The sequence below is a fragment of the Meles meles genome, chromosome 9 (genome assembly GCF_922984935.1).
Source record: "Meles meles chromosome 9, mMelMel3.1 paternal haplotype, whole genome shotgun sequence".
Taxonomy (NCBI): Eukaryota; Metazoa; Chordata; class Mammalia; order Carnivora; family Mustelidae; genus Meles; species Meles meles.
The window spans coordinates 22,628,233-22,650,033 of NC_060074.1; the positions used below are offsets into that span (position 1 = coordinate 22,628,233).

At 36.6% G+C, this 21,801-nt stretch overlaps 1 protein-coding gene across 4 annotated transcripts in view; it reads right to left on the reverse strand.

Annotated features, from left to right (window-relative positions):
* ERBB4 (erb-b2 receptor tyrosine kinase 4) overlaps positions 1-21,801 on the reverse strand; it is a 1,171,522-nt gene that overhangs the window by 345,540 nt on the left and 804,181 nt on the right. For all 4 annotated transcript variants that reach the window (XM_046019457.1, XM_046019455.1, XM_046019456.1 and 1 more), the window contains exon 5: positions 13,960-14,025. In XM_046019457.1, coding sequence (XP_045875413.1) covers positions 13,960-14,025 — 66 coding nt within the window. The remainder of the gene's footprint in view (positions 1-13,959; positions 14,026-21,801) is intronic.

The window sequence follows — 21,801 nt, forward strand, 5'->3', positions numbered from 1 at the left end:
GTTTGGAGTAAGTTTTTACTTCACCAATATAGAACTACCCTCCATTTATAGTTGTTTACAACAGAATAAATACACAGCTTGTGTTAATTTCAACAACATTCTATTTTTATTTTTTTTAAAGATTTTATTTATTTATTTGATAGAGAGAGATCACAAGTAGATAGAGAGGCAGGCAGAGAGAGAGGGAAGCAGGCTCCCTGCTGAGCAGAGAGCCCAATGCGAGACTCGATCCCAGGACGCTGAGATCATGACCTGAGCCGAAGGCAGTGGCTTAACCCACTGAGCCACCCAGGCGCCCCAACAACATTCTATTTTTAATTAATATAAAGGATTGTGCTACGAGGGAGAATAATATAGAAGGGGTGAATTCCAGAAGAAGTTTTCATTTCATTAAAATAATGCCTTGGCATTAATTGATTTAATGGACATTTCCATGAACAGAAGAATATTTGTTCACTCCAGTAGTTGAAACAAATATTCTTCATTAATTTTTGTGTTGTAGGAGATTTATTTTTATTTATTTATTTATTTGTTTGTTTTGCCTATTGTCAAATGCACTTACCTTTTTCAATTTGTTTCTAAGCCAGAAATGTCACCTGTAAAGGAATGGAGAAGACTAAAGAGTATATGGGTGGGAATCAGCCTAGCAATTTTTAATTACATAATCAGCAATTGAAGGTATAACTCCTTTAATACAAAATGTACAAAGGTTGGGAGAATCAAACTGTAATATTTTGATACAGATTTTTCCTCCCTCCTTCCTCAAAACGCAGTGCCTAACTGAGATGGCATTGGGTCTAGAAGGGTAAAGGAATGTGTAAAATGAACAACACCTTGCCTGATAATGGGAGGCAGGAGACAGCTGGCCTGATACTGTGCAGAAAGATAAAAAAGGACAAGCAGTATCTATTTTAAATGAGATAAGCGTGCTTCATATATCTTGCAGGAACAGAGATAACTTTGTTCCTTTAATCATTATTGTTTATTTCTTAAAGCTTAGTCTCTCTCACACCTAAACTTCTAGAGCTCAGACCTTAGGATGCAGTCCTTATGCATGGAGAGAGTTGTCATTCTTACCAGTAAGCTTGCTAAGTAATACTCGTCTAAGCTTCAGACTTCACACAGCAGATAAGTTTGTCTCCCCTGACATGACTACATTAATCCACTGAATCAATTTACTTAAGCTGTGCCGTGGAGCAATGCATCCACGATTTAACTGAGCAGGGATGTACTTGCAAGTTGGAGTCGCTGCTCCACACGCAATGCAGCTCTCTGGGTCCCATCCTAAGTTTTGTTTCGACCTTCCGCCATGTTAACAAGAAACAATGGGCCCAAAATGGAGTCACTCTTGCTAAGTCCCACCAAGACTTAACACCTAACCTACCTGCAGTTTCAGCTTCTCCCAGGAGTGGAATTTTAAATCAGTCTGAAATTTCCTGGTCATATAACTACTGAGGAAATCTGCCTGATAAGACCCCCTGACTTCCCCTACAGGAAGGTGAACTTGCCTGAAACAATCCACTCTTAATTTCCTTGTCCCACCCTTCTTCAGCGTATAAAACTCCTTCCATTTTGTACAGCACCTCAGTGTTCCCTTCTGTTTGCTACATGGGATGTTGCCCGATTCATGAATCATTGAATAAACCAATTAGATCTTTAAATTTACTCAGTTGTCTTTTCTTTCTATCTTTCTTTCTTTCTTTCTTCTTTCTTTCACGGCATCTTTGTCAGAAATATTCCTGTTAGGTTTACAGGGTCAGTTCTAACATTAACATGCAAAGGATTTAAGGAGAACAAATTCAGTTACTTTAGAAAGTCAGATTCAGGGCGCCTGGGTGGCTCAGTGGGTTAAGCCGCTGCCTTCAGCTCAGGTCATGATCTCAGGGTCCTGGGATCAAGTCCCGCATCGGGCTCTCTGCTCAGTAGAGAGCCTGCTTCTCTCTCTCTCTCTCTCTCTCTCTCTGCCTGCCTCTCTGTCTACTTGTGATCTCTCTCTGTCAAATAAATAAATAAAATCTTAAAAAAAAAAGTCAGATTCAGCAGTAAAAATGGAACACTTGACTACATTCTACAAACAAATTTTACTTACTTTTAAAATTTATAAAATTCTTTAGATTGTCTAAGGATTTGTTTTTAAGGAATTTGTTTAGAAAAATATTTTATATTTTGAAAAAAGATTAAAAAAATAGCTGTTGGCTCTGGAGTTGAGAGTCTGAACATTATCAAACATTATAGGGGGAAAATGACACACTTAACACTCTTCAACATGTAACCAAAGTTCTCGGTGGCACTGAACCCAGTACACAAAGTTAGTTGCAAAGTGTTACTAAATTTTTCTGAAAATGTGCACAATTCTATTGCAATATCTACAGGTATGCATAGGGAGCTATTGTCCATAGCAAGCTGTCAATTTATTCACACTCTCCATTTTGCTAGATCTATTAAAAACGAAAACAAAAACTTCTTCCTCGTTTCTTCTTTTTAAAACTCCTGCTTCCAGCAGACCTCCCCTCAAGCTTACCATTGTTGTACTCAGCATTTTTGTTTTGCCATTTCTCTATTCAGAGATGTTTTCACTCTGATTACCACTCTGCTTCATTTCACCTTATCAAGGCATTCATTACTGGGGACTTGTTCTCCCAGAGCCTGAATCTTTTGTCTCTACCAAGACTTCTTGCCATTTAGTGACACAGAGAATAATTCCTGGCACATTTGCTGTTAGGAAGAGACACCTGTGGGAAAATGTCAGCACTGATATGGTGTGGTGAGTGAAATGTATTCTTAACTTCAGTTTCCTGAATTGACTTGCGAGGTTTTTAAATACTTTCACCTTCTTTCCCTAATGTACAGTAAGTCTCAAAATTAATTATCCACAGATGACAGACAGGGAAATACTTGGCAAATCATGAAGCTGAATATCTCCAGAGAAGCCCTCACTGAAGTGAATTTATTTCATCAGAAAAAATGAAATAAGAAAATAAATAATTTCTAAACAATATAAGACTACATTTAGATCCTAAAACGTACTTTTGTATAGCCAATCAATAAAAACAGAATATTGTCAAAAATTTGTATAGCCTTGGGGTACCTGGGTGGCTCAGTCTGTAAGTGTCTGCCTTTGGTTCCAGTCCTGATCTCAGGGTTCTGAGATAGAGCTCCACAATGGGCTCCGTGCTCAGTGGGAACCTTGCTTCTCCCTCTTCTCCCTCCCTCTGCTTGCTCTCTCTCCCTCAAATAAATGAATAAAATCTTAAAAACAAACAAACAAAAACTTGCAGAGTAGATTTTCTGATTTTTAATAAGTTCAGTTAGGGTTCAAAGAAAAGTGTCTCTCAAGTGGGCCTAAGGTTAAGTAATATATTTTAACTAACAGGCTATGAGAAATCTAAAGGAAGTCTGAAAAATTTTACATTTCAAAAAAGTTTTGATCACGTATGATCAAATTCAGAATTTAGACTCTCTATAGAATCTTTCACAAAGTCTAATTCTAAAAAAAAAAAAGATAAAAGAAAAGAAAAATAAAAAAAAAAGAGAGACCATATTTCTAAAATTCAGGTCTTAACAATTTATGTATGTCTTTGAGTAGTTCCAAAATACCTTTTTGGTTCAGAATGGTGAGCATTTTAACTATGGATAAGTAATTTACCTTTTAAGTAACTCAAACAAGGAGAGAGATAATAGGAGCAAATGACAAGGGCAAGTCGCCTCAACTTTACTCCCAGGGTTTTTGTCTTTTTCTTCCTCAGCTGTTGGTATCAGTAGTCTTCACAAAGTGGAATTAGCCTACAGGAATTTCACTTGCACACCTATTCATTCATATTTAAGATGGATTGTGTTTTCCGATGGTATCTCCTTTAACTTATTAAAATATTAGCTATTATTAGGTCTTTCGTGTATGCCAAAAGATATGTAAGCACTTCAGTTACATCACTACATTGAATTTGATTCCAAAAAACAACCCTCTGAGGTAAGTGTAATTATCTCCATTTTTTGATTTGGTACCTGAGATTTAGAAAGATTAAGTCAGTTCCCCATGACAGAAAATGGAAAGAACTGGGATTTGTATCATCTGGCCGATTTCAAATCCAATGTCCTTGTCCAGTAAGTTGTGCTGTAAAATATGGTATACAGGAAACTGTTTTATCTTCAGGACACTTAGGCTGAAATCCCCGGTATTAGCTGTGTAAATTTAACCACTCCCTGATCATTTCCTCAATGTGCATTTCCCTAGTTGTAAAATGAGGTAAATGACAACTGTCTTCTTTAATTCACAGGAATATAGTGAAAGTGAATTTTAAAAGGAAAACTTTTTATAAATTATAAAGATTCTTGCAAATAAATACTATTCTAAAGTTTATTTCTGCACATATCAGATACCTGTAAGTACTTGTTGAATTTAATTTTGATACTCTGTGAAGTTGGCACAGTGGCCATTAAGCCAGTTTTATGTCATTATAGTAAGCATAATTTCTATGCTGAAAAATTAGGTGAGTTAAATGACTTCATGCTGATCTTTTGATGAGACTTGATGATTTTCTTAGTCAAGACTGCCTCCCACCCCCACTTGGTGGCAAGTAAAAAAATTCATTTAAATTTACTAGAAGAACCTTGTATTTCGTAAGGCATCCAAGATTAGAAGTGCAGCTGTATCTCATGAATGCCAGAGAATCAGTTGGTAAGAACTGTCACTCTCTCTCTGTGTCTCTGATTTTTGTTTGCCTCTTTATGACTGATTTATTTACCAGCTTCAAAATGGAAACCTCCACTCGATTTAATATCTCCTCAAGCTCAAATTTCTAAGGTAGTATACTCAGAATTTCTGGATCCCAAGTCCACATTTCCTGGGAAGAGGATCTCATTAGCCCAGTGTTGGGCGATATTTACTCTTATTACAAGATTTCGCATTCTCAACTTCAGTACTTTAAAAAATTTCATGCTGAATAATTCTTCCTTGTTTGGGTGGGGGTGGAATGAGGTTCTCCTATGCACTGCAGAATGTCTAGCAGCATCCCTGGCCTATCAGATGCCAATAGAGTCTCCACAAACTCTGACTCAGTGTTGTAACACGAAAAATATTCAGACATTATCGAATGTCCCCTGGGGGCAAAGTCACCTCTGGTTGAGAAACACTGCTCTGTGACTAAGGTTAGAGCATTACACAAAACAAACATGGGTTCAATGGCTCACCCCTCCAGAAGGGGGTAGTTCTCAGAGGAAGACCAGTGTTTGCTTGGCAATTATCCCAAATGTTGTCTACTTTAAGAATAAGAGATGCTGGTGAAAGTTATTTTTTTTACTAACATCTGTATATTTTTTACTAACATAACCAAATCTCTTAAAAAATAATTAAAAGTTTCAGAATTTTGCATCCTATATGAATTGAAAGCATATTTAATTTTCAAAGTTGGGGAACACCCATGTGTGGTGTTTTCTCAGTCTATCTTTTAATAGAGTGATTTCCAAAACTTTGGCTCCCTATCAATTAAAGAACGATCATTCAGCACTAAAATGTTACTATTACTACTACTACGAAGAAAGAACAGTTTTGTACTCTATTTTTCTAGTCTACAAAAATACATATAAATTGCAACAAATATTAAATTAATTAAGATAATTTTATTGTATTTCATCCCCTAATACAGTATTGTTAAAAGTATTACATGGGACTTCTGATCCAGAAATAATGGCATAAACCTGCTTTTGCTTGCCCTTCCTTATTAAAAACAGCTATGCCATGGAACTAATGCAAAGGCAGTAATGCAAAGGAGAACTCTGAAAGGTGTTGAGACAAAGGCAAATGAGTTTCGGACCCTGAACTGGAAGATCGACATAGTAGTAGGCATCTTATGTCATCCTGTGCAACAGAAGAAAGGAATCCAAACTAGCATTTCTTAAATGTAAGCTGGCAACAGAAAACAGCCCAGGTAGGCTTATACATTCCCCAGATCTAACCTGTGGGCCTCAAAAATGCAAGGTGATATTGGCTGGCCTGAGAGCCCCTCCCCCTCCAGAAGACCAGGGGTTGGTGGGTGGATGCACCAGAGGGGCTCAGCCACAACAAACAGCCACCCTGGGAAGTGTCATTGATCCATTTGTGAAAAAAGGAAGTAAGTGAGCAAAAATTCATTTTTAAATTTGGTAACTCAAGTTGGTTGTTTTTTGTTTTGTTTTGTTTTGTTTTTTTGCCATGAGAGGACCTGAGGACCTCTGCACACTTTAACAATTTCCACGGTTACTTGCCACTCCATCAAAGAGTACTACAATCATTCTTTTATATTTTAGAAATCTTGACTCTATGCAAATGGCCACATTAATGTTATTTCAGCATTGTATGCAATATTTTTTGCTGTTAAAACATTGTCTACAAATATTGTAGTGAATTTATTTCACACATTAATCTAATCTTTACAATCCTGCTTAAAATTCTTGCCAAAACATAGCTGCCACGAAACAGTATTTCTGTCAAATAAGTTAATTTAAGTCTACACTGAGATACTATGTTTCATCTAACTTTTTGACAAGGACTGGAAAGTTTAATAATACACAGTTTTACCCAGGGAATAGGGAAACAGGCATTCACATACATTGCTTCTAGCAGAGAAAACTTTCACAAACTTTACAGAGAATAAGATTTCCATGTTAGTGATTTCTATCAAACTGCATAAACACATGTCCTTGACCTTGTAATTACCAGTTCTAGGAATTAACACTACAAGTGAATTCAGGCACAAAAACGCATGAAATTTAAAAAAAATCAAGGCACATTATAGCATGTAAAGCATTCTAGCATTTGAGTGAAAAATGGGCTGGAACATACACATATTTCCTACCATGTGCATAAATAGTCTCTGGAAGAATACACAAAAATAGCCTGTAATATTTTGTTACCTAGGGGTGGCTGAAGGACAGAGGCAGAGCAAAAGCGGGAAGACATTTTTACTTTAGGTTCTTTTATATTTTATGAATGTTGAACATGAAAATGTCCAGGAATTATTTTTTTTTAAAAAAAAGAAAGAAATCATTTACCAATGAGAGAATATTTTTTCCTATACATTGTTTCTTTGGTGGCTCACAGTAATTATTTTTGCATTTCTTTATTGAAACAGAATCCAACAAACATGAACAGAGACAAATTAGAAATTTCTGGACTTTCATCCAACAGTATAATAACTTCCCACAATATCTAATATATGTATATTCATACTTTCAATAACATTCTGTGTCTTCTATGCTAATAAAGGGATACATTTCAAATTGCCACCACACTATTTTCCATATATTATTCCAGCTGTGGTTATTGCATCAGGAAGAAAAATCTTTACCATTTATATAGAGCATTTTGCTTTTCCTTTTTAAAGAAACCATTTATCCTTAAGATTAGTGAAAGTTCAGTGCTGATTTAAGTATGGCTTTAATAATGCTAAAAAAAAAAAAAGATACTTGTCTTTGTATTCAATATACTTTGTTTTTAAATGTCGTAGCAGTGATGATAGCTTATATTTACTTTAATGACTAATGCAAGAAACAATACATGCAAGGGCAAGATACACTGTTACTTAATAATGAATCTTTATCCATAATTCATATAGTCCATATCTCTGTGCCTACAATAGAGTGGGGACATAGTCCTTTGTTTTTCCTTTCTTTTTTCTTTTTCTAATAAATGGATGGTATTATAACTTGGGAAAAGTACTGAGATATTCAGTTAAGCTGAAATTGAGTTACCATTTTGTGCACATTTGGATTTCTTACTTTCTCTGATATACGGACTCTTAAATCATGGTTAATATCAGCACATCTGGAGGGGGAATAGAGGACCTAAATATCATTAGGTCCCAGAAGTTCAGCTAAATAGTTATCAAACCATTCTGAATACCCACAAACTCAAAAGGAGATAGAAAAGAAGAGCAGCAATTCTAGGAACAGAAAAGCGACCACTTTCCAGAAGCTAGAATGTGCGGAGAAGTGAATCCAAGGCAACATATGGGAAGATAGATAGTGGGGGGAGGGGCTGGCTCCCAGCAAGTGAGAAAGCAGCAGAACACAGAATCCGAATTTTTAGAAGTCTGCTCCACTGCGGAACATTGCTCTCGAGACTAAGCAAGGTATGGAGCCCTCACAGGGACAGTGTGGTCTCAGGGTCACAAAAAGACCAGGGGTGTCCGAGTGTGGCAGAGCTCCCAAGTAATGGAGTGAGGGAGCCAGCTGCAGAGATGGAGCCAAGAAGGGGACTCTTAGCTCGGGACTACCTTAAACCGTGATCCTAGGTAGGGATCCCACAAGTGGCAGATCCAGAGAGATCCCCTCCTTCTTCCTCTGGAAGGAGTGGTGCGGAAGCACACTACAGGAATCTGCTAGGTTTGGAGATTCCAAACGGGGCCATGTGCCAGAGATAGAAACACTCGGTCACAGGCTGGGTGAGCACGGAGTGTGGCCAGAGACCAGGGAGAGGGGAGTGACTGACTGCTTTTCTCTAAGGGCACATTGAGGAGTAAGGCACTGAGCTCTCAGCTCCTACAGGGTTAGAGATTGTGAGGTCACCATCTTCATTCTCCTCCTCCAAAGCTGTAGGGAAAGTGTTCAGGGAACAAAAGCTCCCAAGACTAAACCCAAGCAGATTACTTAGCCTGGTCCCTGGAAAGGGCGGTGCAATTCCACCTCAGGCAAAGATATTTGAGAATCAATGCAACAGGCCCCTTTCCCAGAAGGTTAGCAAGAACATCCAGTCAAGACCAAGTTCACTGATCAATGAGAACTGTGGAAATCCAGAGCTAGGGGAAAGCAATGCATAGAATTCATGGCTTTTTTTTCCACGATTCTTTAGACCTTCAAAGTTAAATTAAAAAAAAAAAATTCTATTTTTTTAATTTTAATTTTAATGTTAAATTGTAACATTTTAAACTAGTTTATCTTATCAATACCTTTTAAAAAATCTTTTTAAATTTTCATTGTTATAATCATATTTTATCACTTCATTGTATCTAACCTTATTTTTTGTATACATATAGGTTTTTTTTTCTTTAAAATTTTGGTATACAGTTTCTACTAATAGATCAAAATATACCCTAAATCTAGCACATGGCTTTATTATAGTCTCCAGCCTGATCACATTTTTTCCACTTTTTTCAACCAACTTCTTATCAATTCCTTTTTTAGAATCTTTTAAATTTTCATCTTCACAGTCATATTCCATCCTTTCATCATGTTTACACTTATTTTTGTATAAGTTTTCTTTCTTTAAAATTTTGCGAGGTAGTTTCTTCTAAGAGAGCAGAATACACCCAATATCAAGTGTGTGGCTCTGTTCTATTCACCAGTCTAATATATATGTATATATATATTTTTTTTCTTTTTCTTTTTTCCCCTTTTCTTCTCCCCCCTGGTTTCAGGTCTCTTCTGCTTTGGTTAGTGTATATTTTTCTGTATATTTGTTGCTACTCTTCTGTTCATTCATGTATTCTTATCTGAATAAAATGATAAAACAGAAAAACTCACCATGGGGTGGGGGAGGGGAAGAGGTAGTACTGATAGCTAGGGACTAATCAATATGGACATTAGTAATATGTCAGAACTAGAGTTCAGAATGACGATTATCAAGGTGCTAGCTGGACTTGAAAAAGCCTGGAAGATACTAGAGAATCCATTTCTGGTGAAATAAAATCCCTTTCTAGAGAAATAAAAGACCTAAAATCTAAACAAGTTGAAATCAAAAAGGTTATTGATAAGGTATAATTAAAAATGGAGGCTCTTACTGCCAGGATAAATGAGGCAGAAGAGAGACTTAGTGATAAAGAAGACCAAATGATGGAGAATAAAGAAGCTGAGCAAAAGAGAGACAAACAACTACTGGACCACAAGGGGAGAATTTGAGAGATAAGTGATACCATAAGATGAAACAATGTTAGAATAATTGGGATCCCAGAAGAAGAAGAAAGAGAGAGAGGGGCAGAAGGTTTATTGAAGCAAATTATAGCAGAGAATTTCTCTAATTTGGAGAAGGGGACAAGCATCAAAATCCAGAAGGCACAGAGATCCCCCTCAAAATTAAAAAAAAAAAAAAAAAGTTTCACACCCTGTCATCTAATAATAAAACTTACCAGTCTCAGTGACAAAGAGAAAATCTTTAAAGCAGCTCAGGACAAGAGGTTTATAAAATGCAACATTAGAAATATTAGATTGGCAGCAGACCTATTCACAGAGACCTGGCAGGCCAGAAAGGACTGGCCTAATATATTCAGAACACTAAATGAGAAAAATATGCAGCCCAGAGTACTATATCCAGTTACACTGTCATTGAAAATAAAAGGATAGTTAAAAAGCTTCCAGGACAACCAAAAACTAAAAGAATTTGCAAACACCAAACTAGCCCTACAGGGAATATTGAAAGGGGTCCTCTGGGCAAAGAGAGAGCCTAAAAGTAACAGACCAGAAAGGAACAGAGACAATATACAGTAACAGTCACCTTACAGGCAATACAATGGCACTAAATTCGTATCTTTCAATAGTTACCCTGAATGTAAATGGGCTGAATGCTCCAATCAAAAGACACCAGATATCAGAATGAATAAAAAACAAAACAGAACAAAACAAAACAAAACAAAAAACAAGACCCATTGATACGCTATCTATAAGAAACTCACTTTAGAACCAAAGACACCTCCAGATTTAAAGTGAGGGAGTGGAAAACAATTTACCATGCTTATGGGCATCAAAAGAAAGGTGGGGTGGCAACCCTTATACCAGATAAATTAGATTTTAATCCAAAAACTATAATAAGAGAAGAGGAAGGACACTATATCATACTCAAAGGGTCTATACACCAGCGAATTTGACAATCTGGAAGAAAGGGATGCATTCCTAGAGAAATATAAACTATCAAAACTGAACCAGGAGAAAATAGAAAATCTGAACAGACCCATAACCAGTAAGGAGACTGAAGCAGTCATCAAAAATCTCCCAACAAACAAGAGCCCAGGGCCAGACGTTTCCCAGGGGAATTCTACCAAACATTTAAAGATGAATTAATACCTATTCTCCTGAAACTGTTCCAAAAAATAGAAATGGAAGGAAAACTTCCAAACTCATAAGGCCAGCATTACCTTGATCCCAAAACCAGACAAAGACCCCATCATTAAGGAGAATTATAGACAAATATCCTTGATGAACATGGATGCAAAAATTCTCACCAAATACTAGCCAATAGGATCCAACAGTACCTTAAAATGATTATTCAACATGACAAAGTGGGATTTATATCTGGGCTGCAAGGTTGGTTCAACATCCATAAATCAATCAATGGATACAATACATTAATAAAAGAGCAAGAACCATATGATACTCTCAATAGATGCTAAGAAAGCATTTGACAAAGTACAGCACCCTTTCTTGATCAAAACTCTTCAAAGTGTTGAGATAGAGGGCACATACCTCAATATCATCAAAGCTATCTATGAAAATCCCACAGCAAATATCATTCTCAATGGGGAAAAACTGAGAGCTTTTCCCCTAAGGTCAGTAACATGGCAAGGATGTCCACTATCACCACTGCTATTCAACAAAGTACTAGAAGTCCTAGCCTCAGCAATCAGACAACAAAAAAGAAATAAAAGGCATCCGAATCAGCAAGGAAGAAGTCAAACTCTCACTCTTTGCAGGTGATATGATACTTTATGTGGAAAACCCAAAAGACTCCATTCCAAAACTGCTAGCACTCATATGAGGAATTCAGTTAAGTGTCAGGATATAAAATCAATGCACAGAAATCAGTTGTATTTCTATACACCAACAGCAAGACAAAAGAATGAGAAATTAAGGAGTCGATCCTATTTACAATCTACCCCAAACCATAAGATACCTAGGAATAAACCTAAACAAAGAGCCAAAGAATGTGTACTCAGAAAACTATAAAGTACTCATGAAAGAAATTGAGGAAGACACAAAGAAATGGAAAAACATTCCATGCTCATGGATTGGAAGAACAAATATTGTAAAAATGTCTATGCTACCTAAAGCAATCTACACATTTAATGCAATCCCTATCAAAATACCATCCATTTTTTTTCAAAGAAATGTAACAAATAATCGTAAAATTTACATGGAATCAGAAAAGACCCCCGATAACCAGACGAATGTTGAAAAAGAAAACCAAAGTTGGTGGCATTATAATTCCGGACTTCAAGCTCTATTACAAAGCTCTAATCACCAAAATAGTGTGGTACTGGCACAAAAACAGACACATAGATCAATGGAATAGAATAGAGAGCCCAGAAATGGACCCTCAATCTATGGTCAACTAATCTTCAACAAAGCAGGAAAGAATGTCCTATGGAAAAAAGACAGTCTCTTGAACAAATCATGTTGGGAAAATTGGACAGCCATATGCAGAAGAATGAAACTGGACCATTTCCTTACACCACACAAAAAACAGACACAAAATGGATGAAAGACCTCAATGTGAGACAGAAATCCATCAAAATCCTTGAGGAGAATACAGGCAGCAACCTCTTCAACTTCAGTCACAGCAACTTCTTCCCAGAAACGTTGTCAAAGGAAAGGGAAGCAAGGGCAAAAATGAACTATTGGGACTTCATCAAGATCAAAAGCTTTTGCACACCAAAAGAAACAGTCAACAAAACTGAAAGACAACTGACAGAATGGGAGAAGAGATTCTTAAATGCCATATCAGATAAAAGGCTAGTATCCACATTCTATAAAGAACTTACCAAACTCAACACCCAAAGAACAAATAATCCAGTCAAGAAATGGAGAGATGACATGAACAGACATTTCTGCAGAGAAGACATCCAAAAGGCCAAGAGACACATGAAAAAGTGCTCCACATCACTCAGCATCAGAGAAATACAAATCAAAACTACAGTGAGATACCACCTCACACCAGTCCGAGTGGCTAAAATTAACAAGTCAGGAAACAACAGATGTTGGTAAGGATGCAGAGAAAGGGGAACCCTCCTACACTGTTGGTGGGAATGCAAGCTGGTGCAGCCACTATGGAAAACAGTATGGATGTTTCTCAAAAAGTTTAATATAGCTTCCCTATGACCCAGCAATTGCACTACTGGGTATTTACCCTAAAGTTACAAACGTAGTGATCCAAAGGGGCACGTGCACTCCAATGTATATAAGCAGCAATGTCCGCAATAGCCAAACTATGGAAAGAACCTAGATGTCCATCAACAGATGAATGGATAAAGAAGAGGTGGTATATATATACAATGGATTACTATGTAGACATCAAAACCCCCGAAATCTTGCCATTTGCAATGACATGGACGGAACTAGAGGGTATTATGCTAAGCAAAATAAGTCAATCAGAGAAAGACAATTATCATATGGTATCTCTGATATGAGGAATTTGAGAGGCAGGGTTGGGGGTCATGTAGGGTAGAAAAAAATGGATGGGATTTTGATAGGGATTGCATTAAATGTGTAGGTCATGAAACAAAATGGGATCCAGAGGGAAACAAACCATAAGAGACTCTTATACTCACGAAACAAACTGAGGGCTGCTGGGGGGTAAGGGGGTAGGGATAGGGTGGCTGGGTTATGAACACCAGGGAGGGTATATGCTATGATGAGTGCTGTGAAATGTGTAAGCCTGATGATTTACAGACCTGTACCCCTGGGGCAAATAATACATTATATATGTACCCCTGAGGCAAATAATATATATTAATAAAAAAAGTTAAAAAAAAATAAGCATATCTGTTTCATTGATAGCATTAACCTGGAAACCAGAAAGAAATATAAGAAATAATTATACATTATGTTTCATTTGAAAGCTATGAAATTAGGCAGTTTACTTGAATAGAAGCAAATCCACCACAAAGAAGTAAAAGCTCATTTTTCATATTTCTGATGACCCAGAAGTGTGAAAAGCATTGATTATTAAAATTCCTTCACCATTTCAAGCGCTATGCCTTCTCAGTGTTGAACACTTACAGGTCTGACAATGATTTTCTGTGGGTCCCCAGCATCGGCCAGTACAGGACTTATGACAACGTCCACCTGTAGAAAAAGAAAAAGCATATGTACATTATAATCTTTCACTCTTTGACTAGGGGTAACTCTTCAATGAAAATATTCTTGCTCCTTTATGGGGATTTTTATGTTACACTATAGTTGAAACATAGCTCATAAAATGCCCACTTGAGTAGCAAAACTTGAATGTCAAATGCATAAGAAGCTGAAATACAATCTCCTGATACTCAAAATCTTCTCATCATTTTATAAGAAGTTCCGAGCATTTAGGGGCACCTGGGTGGCCTAGGCTGTTAAGCATCCAACTCTTCATTTGACTCAGGTCATAAACCCAGGGTTGTGAGACCGAGCCCTGGAGCCACACACAGAGCCCAGGGTCAGGCTCTGCACTCAGCAGAGAGTCTGCTTGAGATTCTGTCTTTCTCTGCCCACCCCCCACCCCTGTACTTGTGATCTCTCTCTCTCAAACAAATCTTTTAAAAAAAATTTCAAGCATTTAAAACATAAACCTTTTGGAAAGTTTAATTTCAATTATTTGATACCCTCTTTTAAATTTTATTTTGATACTTCATTTTCATTTCATTTCATTTCATTTTCAAATGATACTTCAATTTCATTTTCAAATACAAGCCTTTATCTCCTGTAGCTGTTTATTCCTCTTAAGGAGTTTGCTACTCTAGGTATTTGGCTCAGCAAATACAGTTGTCCCACAAAGAAATTCTCCTAAGGACTCAGCAAAATAATATTAGATAGCTTTCTTTGAAGGTTGCTTCTGAATTTCATAGAAGGGACACTCTAATTGTGGGTATCAGGGTTTAGAAGTGTTTATTTTTAGAATAAAAGGTACACATAAAAATCTATTAAAGGCTAAAGCATTCCTATAATGTAATTCTTATTAAACCTTCTCTGATAATTTTCTAATATTCTAATTTTAATTTAGAAATTTCTAAGCTTCTAATATTGTGAGTGGGTACATACAATTATACAAGATGTGTATTCTGATGTAATAAACTACATTATAAAAATTATGAAATAGCTTTATCAAATATTTCCTTCTTTCCTTGACTCAGGTTTCAGCTCTTCAACTTGAAAGATATTACAACTTGAGCAGTTTTTGTTTTGTTTTGTTTTGTTTCTTTCTCTCTCTCCTTAAGGGGCTGCCTGAGTGAACTTGTTATGCTAAATGCTTTCATATTTAAGGAGCAGATTCAGCAGACACTTTCTCAGGCTGAACCCCAGACCATCCAAATGGTCTACCCTTCCGCAAGTGAACAGTACCATTTCCAAGTTAATGTAACAGATAGGTTCAATTCCAGTCACCTTCTTAAAAGTATCAGGATCCTTGCCACAACAGAGTTTCTTTAAAGGAATTCTGTTTGTGAAGCCCTGTTGCTGACATCACCAGTGTATAATATCCTGTCATTCTGCCATCTGTTTATTTGGATCCAAACACATTATAACCACATAATGCAAGCTCATTGTAGCTGACAGGAAAAGGACTCCATCTGGCCTGAACAATATAACTTTAATCAGTGATAATGATAATTATTATTAAAAACCTACTGGAGCTCTTTTGTATGATGGTAATAAATCTAATTTGATTTATACCAGCGGAAATTAGAAAGGGCTGTGAGAAAAAAAATGGGAAGCAGTGAAAACTGAGTACAAACTTTTTATGAGAAAGTAGCTAAGGTTAATATATTCTTTAGATGTGTTAAAAAATCTTTTAAATCGACCCATTAAGTGGTCTGTTAATTAAAGATATCTGAAGCAGAAGATGATCTACTATTTAATCTATGACTTCTTTAATTGTGTTAGCGGCCAGTGAAATATTTAGCTGTATTTACTGTGACCAGAGCACTCTCGGTAGCTATTCAGGAAGCCATGGGGGAAGCTAAGTAACATTGGACATTTTAATATACTCAGTGTTCCATTTTTATTAGATTACTTATTTTCTACCTTTTTATTCTTGCAAGTTTTTTTTTTAAGATTTTATTTATTTATTCGACAGACAGAGGTCATAAGTAGGCAGAGAAAGAGGAAGGGAAGCAGGCTCTCTAAGCAGAGAGACCCATGCGGGGCTCGATCCCAAGACCCAGGATCATGACCTGAGCTGAAGGCAGAGGCTTTAACCCACTGAGCCACCCAGGTGCTCCCTTATTCTTGCAGTTTTGATTTACCACCCCAAGACCTATGCCTAGATCCAATATAAAAAGGAATATTACTAGAAATTTGGGTTATGGTTCTTGACAAAGTATCAAGGCAAGACCCACCTAGTTGGAAACAAATGATCTAGTACTCTCACACACACAAAGTTTAAACAATTTAACCTTCACTATGCACATATTGTTAGGAAATTTTGTTTGGTAGTTTTCATTTTTTTAAATTCAGATTTAAACAAAAATATCTATTACTGCTATAAAAGAAAGCTAACAACTGCCTCTCTTCTGGGATTTTACTCAGTCTGATATTCCCTTCAACCCTTTTGGAAACCAGGAGGAGGAGGATCACGTGGTGCACACCTTTCAGAATTCTATCACTACACACATGCGGGAGGAACGATGACCTCGATGCGCTTCCACAAATGGTTGCTCATTCTGGCCTGCCCTTCATTTGACTGTCTTTGACTCTATGGAACCTGCCGGCACATTTAGTTCAGCTTTAGTCTTCAAAACTGTGCCATATATGTCCCTTGGGAAAACACTATTTTCACTGAGTTGTTGCAATTTAGTAAGCATCAAAATATCTGACCAAATCTGACTGGAGATATTCCTGAATTAACGTATTTGCCATAGTTTCATGTCTGCTACCTCAATTTGATTCTTGTAGACAACTGGATTAGTTTAATACACTTTAAAATATGTTTTTAGATTTTTGTTTCCAACATTTCTGAGGAACCAAGTGTCAAAAAATGAGGAGTTAGATAAGGGGTTTCTATTGAGAATAGGAAAAAAAAAAAAAAAAAAACAAAGCGAAAAAAACTAGACTCTCCTCCCTACCTTCTTTCCATCTATTTATCCAAAAGTACTTTTTCAGTTACTTCTGCATCTGTGTGTTAGGAACTATGTTAAGTATCAAAATAGACATGGTGACTGCTCTAATAGAGTTTAGAATTAATTCAACATTATTTTAAAGGGAAAGGATTTTTATTACTCTCTAATGTTCACCTTCTACAGGATTTGAGGAAAGATGCCAACAAATCTAAATTTTTAACAGTCCTCTTACTCAGGCAAGAAGAGCTAGATGCAGCCAGGTTGAGTTGGACCATTTCCAATGTAATGCCTGTTGGCTTAGAAATCCACTCCATTCCTTGTACAGTGATTTATCTGTGTGAGATCACCCCAGAGCATTTCAGTGGAGAGGATAAGTATGGCCCATGAAAGATCCCTTGTGTGTCCTCTACAGAAAGGAAAAAGCTTTAACGATGGCCCGATATCTTACTGAGAACTTTCTCTCTTCTATTCTCAGGGGTGCAGTGTCTCAGGACAGCTGATTTTAAGAGGAAAAAAGACCATATATTCACACTATTTTACTGTGAATTAATTTATAAACCACTTCTCTCATAGTATGTTTTTAAAATGAGGACAACAGAAAGAAGAGATAGATACTAGCCTATGTAAATGGAAAAAAAGTTTTGAGGTACTGAAACTTGGTCAGTGTTGTCCAAATTTGCCTATTTCCAAGTCTCAATTGGCTACATGATTCTCTTCCATTGTTTATCACAATGATTCTTTTAAAACTATGTGAAGAAATATGCCACTTAAAAATAAGAATCTGACATTTCCATTCAGCTTAGTGATAGCATAGTTATTTAAAATAATATTCCTACCTCCTGTCACTCTCACTCAAAGAGGGGAAATATAAAATAAAACACAATTTTAAACAAATATTTCTATTCACTTTAGCAACCATTTTAATCTTTTAAAGTAAGGGCTGATTACTGCACATCAGCATTATTTAAATTCACAATCACCTTAGGTTTGACAACACATTATTCATCACTGTAGTTAGCAAATATGACTAAATTCATCTTTTATGCTTGTCCAGCAGAAGTTATTAAAAGTATAGCTTCTTCATTCTTTTTTTTAGGAACTAGAGTCCTTGAGCCACTTTGATATTTTTAAGAGTCTTTTTTTTTTAAAGATTTTATTTATTTATTTGACAGAGAGAGATCATAAATAGGCAGAGAGAGGAGGAAGCAGGCTCCCTGCGGAGCAGAGAGCCCAATGTGGGGCTCGATCCCAGGACCCTGAGATCATGACCTGAGCCGAAGGCAGCGGCTTAATTCACTGAGCCACCCAGGCACCCCGATATTTTTAAGAGTCTTAAATTCATGCTGGAAGTTTTGCTTGTTTGTGGAACTACCTGACAGCAGAGATGGGATTTAATATGTACCTCTGGACTGCTTTCTGCAAGTAATATGCCAGGACAGTTGAAGAGTAACAAAATATGAAGTCACTAGCAACCGTAAAAGATTATATCCTCCAACTGCCTCTAGCTAAAGGCAATGCAGTTATATCCCTCGATTCTCCTTTTAGTCCTTAAAAAGAAAAAGAAAAAAAAAAACGGCAGTCTTGACCTCTTAAAATTTCTTTTACTGGGGAAATAGGTAGAGAATGGTATCTTTTTCATGACCCTATCATTCAGAAAGGAGAAGTGGAATCCTTATAGGAAGTCTATACTAAATCAGTCCCTATTCGTGAATGGATGATAAAAAGATGAATAAGCAAGTGCCCTGCCCTCAAGGAGCTTTCAAGGACCAGGAAATAAGTAGAAAAGTAGGCAAATAATTATGATAATTATAATATGGGCCAAAATATATGTATGCATAAAGTGGAGAGGGTGGATTTGAAAAAGGCTCCATGGAGGGGCAGGCACTTCGATCAGGCTTAAAAGTCTAGTTTGTCAGAAGAGGAAGGACGTTCTGGACTGAATGGGTAACCTAGAGGCATGCATGCCCGCAACTCTTTGGGGCCATAATGAATACTTCATAGTCCTTTGAGCTGTTTGCATAGGGACAGCTTCTGGAGGGTAAGCTTACAAAGTGTCTTGAAAATCTTCTAAACAGGTTAGAGTTTATTCAGTGCAGGTGTTACGGACCGAATTTTCTTAAAAAATTTTTTTTCTTAAAAACTGAAATTATGCAGTTTGATCTGTGGGGTACATTGGTTTCCAAAAGTTAGTGTTGAGATTTGAGAACCTGTGCAAGGTGCTGATTTTATAGTCTGGGGTGAGTGAGGCTTTTAAAAAAGCAATCCCAGGGATTCTGATGATGAAGTTTGCAGAGGACAAAGTATGTCTAAGAAATAATGGTTTGGCATATAATTCCAAGGCCTGTAGTCATATTTTGAGACAATACTTAACTGTACATCTGATCAGATATTTGGTAACCAAACTCACAGGATTAAATGGTGTAAATGTCTAGCAGTCTCTCATTTCCCAGTATAAACTCCTTGTTCTGTGGCTATATTTCCAGCAAGTTGCATTTTTCCCCCCAGCAGTCCTAAAAAACATTTTTTTTCAAGTTTAAATTATTATAAACTGCCCATATAATAGTAAAGTCACAATATGATTCCAGCAAATGGTATGTTAGTATCATTATTTAATGATACTACTGTAATGTGGAATTGCCCTTTTTTAGCCAGATGTTAATACTCTGCTTATTTTTGTCTGGTACCTCTCACAGTCCAGTATTTGTTCATCCCCACACTTTTGCTATGTACATGTTTTGTTGCCCCTTTCCTCCAATCGCAAGTCAATCTTCCTGTCTTGCCTATGATTTGAAAGTTAACTCCTGGATGAAAGCTTTAAATGTTACACATTTGCTATTCAAAAAATAATGGGCAATTATTTTCACTAACTAGGAAGACAAAGTTAAATTTAAAAAAATATACATAGAGGTGGAATTTTTCATCTAGCAATAAATTAAGTCGGGAGTTAGCAGTTTAAAGTATTTTAGGTGATCACTGGGTTGAAAAAAGTAGATAATGTCAACATCATTAAATTTGGTTTTTTTTCTACATGCACCATCACATTATTCAGTCAAGCAATCTATAGTCCAAAGATCTAGAGTAGCGTACATACTTGTATGATCAAGGTTAATTTTGAACAGAGGTGTAAAATACATCAAGTTTAGTCTGAAACCGTCTATCCACCCACCCTCCCAGGGATTCCACTCCCCACTGGTGATCTGTAACTGTCAGAGCACACAGTATCTCCCCCCACCCCATCCGCCTGACCCCCCATACCACCTCAGACAGGATTACAGACAGATGGCTAATGGATGGACCCCCTATCTGGCACACAGAATCACGTAAAGGTTTGAAGTACTGATCCTATTAAGCAAATTTTTATTTTTCCTGAAGCCTTGTGTAAACACAAATCAATCTAGAGGAGAAATCATAATGGCAGAAATCTCATGTGCAGGTAGAAGCTGGACAGCGTGGGGTGGGAAAACCTATAGGAGTGCCTTTTTAAAAACCTCTTTAATTGTGCGTAGGGGCAACTGGCTACTCCATTAGCATACTCCGTTTGGATTTGCTTCTACATATCCAGGCAGAATGGCCAGATCTACAAAAAGTTCACAATCAAGAGAAAATCTGATGAGTTACAACTTAAGTTTTTATCATCATTTACATTTATAGCCCGACATCATCATAAGTTACTGATAGTTAGAAGCAATGGAATACATATGCCAAAGTAAAACAGATATTAACGGACTAAAGGAATTATATTTCCCATTGAACGGAAAGATCTGATAAACACCTCTATTAATACTTTTTTGTAAATTCTATACTTTTAGCACACCTCCACAATTCTTTAGGCTACTCTAATTAATAGACAAGAACTTAGGATACTGATAGCAGGGCCCAAATGGTTTTTGGAAAAGTCATACTATCAATAACAAAAAAAAAATGTTTCAAATTATAAGGAAAGTTAAATTTTTCCTGAAAAAACTATTGCATATATGATATTGTCATACTGATACATTTAAATATTTCATATTTGATATTGTCAAGCATTTCTTCCAAATCAAGTACTTAGAAAGCATCAATTATTACTGTTTATAGCTATTAGCACAGAACAGAACACAGGAATTCCACATACTGTGGAACAGAATTAGTTCTAATCAATGTCAAATACATTTCTGAACATATAAATAAGGGGTCTGAACAAACTGGAAAAACCTTACCAGCTGAAGTAAAGAATAAATTAAGATGTGCCTGCTGTTCACCATCAACAATAGTATTAATGACAAGTACATTTATGAGCATTCAAGATGAACCACCAAGGCCACCAAGAGCATCCATGAACATCCTTCAGAGTATATTCTACCTAGATGATACCCCCTCAGAGGTCTACAGTGTACAACCTGTTCAGCTATATGTGCTGGTGGTCCTTCTAGGAATCTTTTAAGTTCTTACATATATTAACTCAGTTGATCCTCATGGGACACTAGTAGTCTGACACCTTCCAAAATTTATATCTCTAGTCCAGACCATGCAGGGTACAGGTTTATACTTCTAACGATTTGTAAAACATTTCCACCTGCATAACTAGCAGACATTCAAAATATTTACATGTTCAAATTTTTAATCCTTGATCTTCCCACCCCAGTCAAAAATTATCCTGTAAAGTCATCTTCAATCAATCAATCAATCATAACAGTCCTTCTCACGTCAATCAATATTTCCAGAAGCTCATGCTGAAAAGTTGAGGTCATCATCTTCAGCTCCTCTCCTTCTCTCACAGCTTGAATCCAAAATCATTAGCCTATCTAGTGACCACTAATGTGTGTATATA